Raw genomic sequence first — 8237 nt, forward strand, 5'->3', positions numbered from 1 at the left:
ATCATTGCATTTTCAGCTCGGAATAAAACCATTCAGGAATTATTTCAACAGCAGAACGTGCATGTTCGTTCGTAGCCTAGCCTACCTCCTGGTCCGGATGAATGAAACAGGGATGGGGGACAAAATAAACATGCAGTTTGCTATGTAAACATCCCACAACTCCTTCGATATTTTACAATAATATCCAAATGGTCATTACTTGACATCAGAAGCAATCGCTACCTGTAATAGCCTATGCGAGGAGTCGGCAGCAATAGGCTTATGCAGCATTCATATCAGACAAGCGGTAAAAAAGTTCATTGAATTTAGCTGATGTTGGACTTTACATTTCTGACATGGTATGCTGCCAATTCGCGGGGTATATCAGACATGGAAATATGTAAAATGCGAGACATTTGCGCAAATAATGATGTGCTGTTAACATTCACAAAACAGCGATTTTTGAAAACTTCCTCATGAAGAATAGGACCTTCAATATATGGTCACAAGATTGAATGCAACATAAAACAATAATGCCAACATTTCATGTCAATTAATATCTCGGTGTGCTTGTTTTTCCGGTGTGAGCGGTGTATGTTGGGTATTACCCCTCGGTTTCAAGTAAGCTCCCGATCTTGCTTGGTTTTAAGGGGTATCTACCGCTTGCCCTTATCCCTACCCCTCGATCGAAATGAGAATTGAGATAGCCCTTCGTCTCACTTGCACACGCAAAACTAAGGGGAAGGGGAAGGGGTAAAATAGAGAATTGAGATAGCCCTTAAGGACATGGTTCACACCTTCATTAACTGCCTTCGCCCCACATTCAACAATATGCTTGTGACTTCTCATGTCAGCCTCAACATCAGGATACACCCTTGTATAACCCCTCCCTTTGGCCACAACCATTCCCTCATTCAGACAGTACCCACATCCATATGAGCCATTAAACTGATGGATACCTTGAACTGCACATTTTGCCACTGCATCGCAGGAACAAGTAATAGGGAAAACCTTGGAAATTTGAGAGATGCCAGTTTCAGGATGGACCCATTTAATGCCGTTTGCATTGGTGTCTTTTATGTCCTGGACAAACTGGTGCAAAAAGGTGGCCATATCAGGTTTGCCCTGTCCAAACCAGACTCCTGCCAGCAAAACATTCTTATAACGCACCTCAGGGGGCAGTTCATTGATAATACACCGAATGGGCCAGAGAGAATTGGATGAGGAGTTAAAAAGTGGAACACCGTCACAGTTCCACAATAAGGACACATCTCCTGGTTTGTAATCAGTTTTGCCCAGTATAGCATTTGTACAGTCACTAAGACCTTCTCTCTGTATGATGTCACGAATCTGATTGGCTAGTGAAAGACTTATAAAAAAGTTACCCTCTTTGAGATTGCCATTATTTGTTTCCTCACCACAGGTCAAGCAATTTGTGTTCTGTGTTGATAAATGTGCCCCACAACCTTGGCAAAAGAAATGTAATTTGATGGTGTCAGATGGGTCTTTAAGGAGCTGTTTGAATACATGCAGAGAATGTGGCAATATGTTATTTGCTGGTAAAAGGATGCTTAATAATTTCAGATGATCTTCAATTGCTGTTGCAGATAAACTGTGTCTTAGGGAAAAGGCTAGGATTAAGACAATAAATTGTGCCAATGTCACATCCGACCCTGGGTATAAAGGGGAATCCATAGACTTGTCTGTGTTGGAAAATCTGGGCAAATCACTTGCTAATTGATGATTTTCAAAAGTAGGAATGTCCAAAAGTATCTCTGAATTGTCTCTCTCTCCATTGTCCTCCGAATTGTCTATTTCTCCATTGTCCTCATCTGCATGCTCTGAACCCTCAACACACTCCTGGTTACAATGTCTCCATTTGGATGTCCTTGGAACCTCATCAAGCAAATCAGGGTCTAAAAATCTAAATATATGAATGGCACATGATACCATTTGATAACTGTAACTTTTATTTTGGAATGAGGAAACGTAAACAACAATGCCACCAGCTTTTCATAATTACCTTTTATATCTGCCTTTTTTTCGTGTAGGCATATTCATTTCTGTCTCCATTGGAAAACTACCAGGAGAAGAAATATTGTTGATTGTTTTTATGGTACAATATTTAGCTTGGTTACTGTCATTGCTCAGTGAGTCTATAGGCTAACATATAACTCCATACAGAACATAAGAGTAGGCCTAAATGTCATCTATAAAATGGTTGTTTATTTAAGGGCCTCTATAGGCTACAAAGTATAACTTTCTTTACGTTTGCAATGTTAATATTTGTAATAATACAAACTACTACTTGCTTTTAAAAACAATTTTAGTAGTAGGTCTATGCTCAGCTATAGCCACTTGGCACACCATTCATGGAATCCACTGAGCTACATAAAAAAGGGCTCACCCGCGTGAGGGCTGAGTGGAACACAGCGCAGGTATCGAGCTGGACTACGTCAAAAAGTAGCAGTTGGATTCCGCTTATCCGTCAAGAAGGGAGACAGGATAACAGTTGACAGTGAGTAACGTTAATGTCATCTATTTTAGATAATGTATCCTTATAGTGAAATTGGGACAGAAATACAGTCCTATAAAGGCTATTAAAAGTGATTCTCTGTTCATTTTTTTTTATTATGTTGTCGATGACGACGACGTTATTACTAGCTAGCACAGTTAGCCATCGCTAGCTAGTTACCAGTTACTGTCCCTATGTAAACAGTTGTACAGCTATCGTAAAAAAAAATACCATCAGCATCACTGTTGGTTAACAATCTAAACATTGTAAGTAGTTTAAGCCTAATACTGTCATATCTACCTGCGTGATGTGTTTGTTTCTTGTAGTTATTTGCAACAGTAACAATTGGCCTACTATGAAGCCATATCTATAAGTGTAACGTTAGATAACTACCGACAGCAACAATGTTGCAGTTGTGGAATGCACGCGTACCAAGTGAAACTGTTTCATTTGTAAGTATCATACAACGGCTCTTTATCCCTCTTCTACCCCTTCCATTTGCAGAAAATGTACATGTTAATTCAGTGGATCGAGGACCCCCCTACATGGGATGTACTACCACATAATAAAGTTGTTAACGGCTTATGTGAAGTGGGCTACATATGTGACGTACAGTATCGGGATGAGACCAGCCCCGCTAAGATTATCCAGAAAGGTGTGTGAATTTCATCGATATGCCAGTGTTTTTTTCTTGTTTATGAAAGTGAAATTAACTGTACATGAATTAGTTCTCCATTGAAATGGTGGATTATGAAAGCAAATTTATTTTGTTGGTGAATGAAAAGTTTTAGTTTTTTCCATTAGGGAGCAGAACTAAATTAATGAAGGCCTTGGAAGCACTGGAGAGGGGGTGCAGAAATGCAGCTACTGGCACAGAAGAACGTGGCCGTGGTCTCAGAGAGAAACGCCCCCCAGCTCAGTTTTCACCTGCCAGCAGTGAGGAAGATGAGGTAAGTTATGAGGCCAATAGCCTCATAAATATGACCTTAATTGATGGATCTTCTGATCTAACTTCTGAGGGCAATGTTAAGTCTTTTTTTTTTTAAATGTTCAATCTTTTCTTATGCTGTAGGAGGACACAAATCCAAAACTAAAGGGGAAAAAGAATTTAACAAAGGCTCTGTCTCTGCAGTTTTTAAATGAATATGAAGTAAGTGAAGAGTTAACATTTGCTATTGTCTGTGCTCAGCTCAGAGTGTTGATAATGTCACATTTGGTTTGGTTTGGACTTATCTCTCTCCCTTGCTCCATAGGAGAGTGAGCCGGGATACTCCAGAGATGTGGTACGTTAATAACCTCATTTATCAGTACAGTTTATATATAAGAATACCTCTGTAAGTAAAGGTTGGAATTTACTTGCTGTTAGACCAAGCGTAAGCGTTTGCACCCTCCTGCGACCCGCGGTGTTCTGTGTATAGACTTGTTGCAGCATTACACAGTCAAATCGCACAATAGTGGAGGTCTCCACTTGGGGCAGATTTGGAAAATTCCTAGGGTTGTTGTCAATATTGCATCTTGCCGTCACTGTTTTTTTCATGCAATCACCCCCCACTTTCTTGTCAGTATCGCATCTTGCGGACATGTCATGCTTGCTTGCGACGACATGCCCAACCGAAACTCAAAACAACCACAGAATACCCATGGCAGCCATGCTGCGTACACAAATGCATTGTCTACAACAAGTAAATTCCAGCCTTTTATATGCTTCTGTGCACTGATGGAGATTTGCAACCTCTGGGATTTCTGAAAATTCTCTCTTTCTCCCCAGAACCCAGCAGCCGATAGCAGCATAGCTAACCAGCTTAATGAGATGCGATGTCTGCTTTTAGAGATGCGGGAGAAAATAATCAACCTGGAGCGTACTGTGAGAGGTATGTGTTTCTGTATTCTGAACATAGATAAACATAATGTCAATGCTGTTGTTTCTATTCTGTTCCTGTCTCGAAGTCAGGATTTTTTAGCCCAAAAGTATTACATAGCTCCTGAATTGTTACTGTTTGTTTTGTTTGTTTGTTTTTTATACAGATCAAATTACTCAGCCAGCGTCATCCACATTATCAAGATCACCCTTATTACCATCATCATCATCCCCATCACCACCCTCAAGAACAACATCATCAACATCACCACCCTCAAGAACAACATCATCAACATCACCACCCTCAAGAACAACATCATCAACATCACCACCCTCACCCTCACCAGTCCAGGTGAAAGTCACTTATGTTCCCAGAAGCCATTCAAAGAAAAGAAAAAGCATCATGCTTTTTGCAGCTTGATCATTTACACATAGTGCTTACTGACATTATTCTCTTTCTGTATTTTGGTAATTTTTAGATTCACATAGGCCCAGTGTTGGGAGGGTTACTTTCAAAACGTATTCCGTTACAGAATACAGAATACATGCCCAAAAATGTAATCTGTAACGTATTCCGTTACGTTACTCAATCTGAGTAACGTATTCTGAATACTTAGATTACTTCCGCATTGAATTGGATTTTATAAGTGTAGGAATGCGGCCATCAAATCCTGCTTAGGCCTACTAAACAGGCCTATTCTGGTGTGTTCTTCTGTTCCAAATGGCTGAAGTGTTAGGCCCACACAGGAGAATGTAAAGTCAACTAAGCTACCTGATACAACTTTAAAATAGCAAGGTGACCACTAAAACTACTGTACAGCAGGCGACTAGGCTAATTAAAACAAACTAAATAAATAGGCTACTTTAAGGGCGTAGCCAGAAAATATATTAGTGCCTGTGAGATTTTTCGGTGGCATCAACCCAGTACAAGTGAGGGGCGCATATGACAGGTGGAACGCAAATGACCTGTAAATGTAAACACTATCTAGGCTACTGTATATCAGTGCTCTCAAAATGAACGTGATTGCGTAATGACAATCAAAAACCGCACGTTAAAATATGCTAGCCTACTCGCAAGAATAATTCTTCAGAGGCTCCACCATATAATTCATTTTAAAACGTAGGCTAGATCTAATTAGAAAAAAAAATAATCCATAAAGCTATTTTAAGTTAGAATAAAAAACTTAGAATGCAGTGCCTATTTTAGAGATTGGTTTAATTGTAGGCCTAGGTCTAAATCAACACGTGAACTATAGGCTCTGTTTATTGATTAGCAAACTGTGTAACCGATTGGCCGAAGTAGCCTGAGCTATTAATACTTGGGAAAATATCCTTTGAACAGACATCAGGAACCGCGATCAGTGAGGAACAGGAGTTACCTCCACTTACTTTACTCCTAATTTGCTGTGCAAACAGTCATTTCAGGGTCTCCGATGACGCGTCCATAATGCGCGCTGGCTGCGTTTTGAGGCTAGTGCAAGACGGCGGGGCTTGGATTTAAACATGGAAATCATAGATTGCTTTTAGGAGCTTCTGAGTTGCCTTTATTTATTTAGAGAGTGAATAAACTTATGAAACAGAGAAGTATCGTCATGTAATCCATTGGTTTCAACAATGTAACTGTATTCTAAATACCAACTATTTAACTTGTAACTGTATCGGAATACAGTTACTCATAATTTGTATTCTGAATACGTAACGCCGGTACATGTATTCCGTTACTCCCCAACACTGCATAGGCCCTACAGTGAAGATCACGGCCACCCAGTATGCCCACATCAAGTGGAGTGACCCTAGAAAGGCCACCAAGGACTTATTGATGGCAGTGTTTGGGAGGCAGGTCCTGGCCACACATTCTTATACGGGGAAGCTGTCTAATGCCTTTCTGGGAAGACAGCCCAAGCCCCAGCTCAATTCTGCAAAGACGTCGGACATACTAAGTGAGTATCTTGTTTGTGTTCCCATAGTTTCCAGTACAATGCAGTGCTCACACTAACCATTTCACTCCTTATAAGGCCTATTTTAGACTGCTATCAGTGCATAGCAGTTAATGTGTATTCACAGTGCGTGTGTGTGGTGTTCACACCAGAAACTGTGACCTGCATGAACCAGCTGCCAGCAGCATTATATTAGCAACAACATGTCAGATTTCATATCGTTTGTGTTATTGAATCGCAATCTTACACTCAATGGCGTTCTTGAATGTCATTATTGGTACTTAAAGTACAGCACTACGGAACTCTGTGCAAGTTCCTTGTTCCTGTGGCTGTACTTTGCGTACCAATAATCAGGGATGGATTACTGCACAGGCCTACCGGGCCCAGGCCCAGGGGCCCAAGGGGTCAGGGGGCCCTGAAGCCCAAGCCATTGCATGGAATAATTGATCATCAATATCAACACATCGGGATGTAGACTATGAATCTGATTGAATTAAAGTATTGGCCATCCCCAAAATGCACCAGAATACAGGAAATCACATCAAACAAATAAAAAAAAAAAAACACACACATATGCGAGAATTAGTGGGGGGCTCTTAATACATCTGGGCCCAGGGGCCCGAAAGTTCATAATCCGTCCATGCCAATAATGACATTCAAGAACGGCATCTCATGTAAGATTGCTTAATTGAAGAGCTCAATTTCAAAGAAATAACTGGGCTAAACGACAAATCACAAGGGGAAACAAGCTATAGTATCCATGTTTGCCTTGTGTCTGCTCCAGCCAGTGTATCACTGTATCTTCTAAAGATTTACAGTGTATTAATCTGTTCATGTGTTGCTCTTCTCTCCTATATGTTTTTCAGACTATATCACCAACAAATTTGGGGTGGACCCTGCCCTGGTCAAGCAAGCCATTTCACAGAAATGCGCTGATGAAGCAAAGTTGGCCAGAAGGCGCTCCAAGTGAACGCGTACACACACACACACACACACATGCTCACTCACACACACTCACATCTGATTTTTTTAAAAATGTATTGATATAATAAATGTTATTTACTTATGACCATCCATTTCATTTGTACTGTGCTTCGTTTCTTTTGCATAATGTCTATGGAGACCATGTGCATAAATCCATTAGGGAACTAGAAGTAAAAATCCAATAGGAATAAGTCCTATAGGAATAGAAATCCTATAGGAATAAAAATCCAATAGGAATAAATCCTATTGGAATAAGTCCTATAGGAATAGAAATCCTATAGGAATAAAAATCCAATAGGATATATCAAGTTCTGTGCTTTTAAAAAATCCAATAGGATTCCTGTAGGATTTGTTTGTTCCAAAATATGATAGAAATCCTTTAGGATTAGTCCTATCAGAATCCTATAGGATTTTTTGGTAAGGGTTACACACCCTGTAAAGTGCCATAAGAAGGCTGGTTTACCAAATGACAGACAGTTGAATTTCTGAATAAAAAGAATGTTGGTACAGTTTTGAAATCTTAAACGTGTAACCCCACACAAGCATAACGTGGTTGTAGGGAGGGAATGTGCTATTTTGGAATTTTACCCGGATACAACGAATAGCCTATTTTTTGATTGGATGTCGGTGGCTATTTATTTTTTGATTTGTCTGAGTGGTGCGCTAGTTCTGAACCCTGCGAGAAATCCTCTTGTATCCCTGCGTCTCCTCTAGGCTACTAATTATGCAGATACCTTGACATCCCTAGTAATATTTCTGCGTGAGAAGGTGTGGCATGTGAGCGTGTGAACTTGTTGAATTGCGTGTGTCTCACACCCATTGCGTGAGACTTGAGAACCCTGTTTTAAACTAGATGTACCGCATAGCGGTACACAATATGACCGCCACTCAGTCCTGTACAGCCGTTCCGCGAAAATAAATCACACTTCAATTTGTCTCCATATTTTACTCCATCCCCCACTCT

The 8237-nt window shown here is 40.3% G+C and overlaps 1 protein-coding gene across 1 annotated transcript; it reads left to right on the plus strand.

The window, feature by feature from the left end:
- Positions 1 to 3067: 3067 nt before the first annotated feature.
- Positions 3068 to 6103, plus strand: LOC143117061 (uncharacterized). Its single transcript, XM_076278527.1, has 8 exons — positions 3068 to 3149; positions 3299 to 3444; positions 3567 to 3644; positions 3748 to 3777; positions 4263 to 4365; positions 4520 to 4704; positions 4832 to 4909; positions 6092 to 6103. The coding sequence occupies exons 2-8, from the start codon at positions 3316 to 3318 to the stop codon at positions 6101 to 6103; spliced, it is 615 nt and encodes a 204-aa protein (XP_076134642.1). The 5' UTR covers positions 3068 to 3149; positions 3299 to 3315.
- The last annotated feature ends 2134 nt before the right edge of the window (positions 6104 to 8237 follow it).

Source organism: Alosa pseudoharengus, unplaced genomic scaffold (genome assembly GCF_046254945.1).
Source record: "Alosa pseudoharengus isolate Yale_2024_CS ecotype anadromous, Long Island Sound unplaced genomic scaffold, YU_APseudo_1.1 YU_APseudo_1.1_scf_1, whole genome shotgun sequence".
In the NCBI taxonomy this organism is placed as follows: Eukaryota; Metazoa; Chordata; class Actinopteri; order Clupeiformes; family Clupeidae; genus Alosa; species Alosa pseudoharengus.

What these genes read in the sequence shown, in the direction of transcription:
- LOC143117061 (XM_076278527.1), top strand. Translation starts at nt 3,316, where the DNA reads ATGAAGGCCTTGGAAGCACTGGAGAGGGGGTGCAGAAATGCAGCTACT. An exon ending in CGGGATACTCCAGAGATGTG is followed by an intron (nt 3,778 to 4,262) that starts GTACGTTAATAA and finishes CTTTCTCCCCAG; the next exon opens with AACCCAGCAGCCGATAGCAG. An exon ending in CCTGGAGCGTACTGTGAGAG is followed by an intron (nt 4,366 to 4,519) that starts GTATGTGTTTCT and finishes TTTTTTATACAG; the next exon opens with ATCAAATTACTCAGCCAGCG.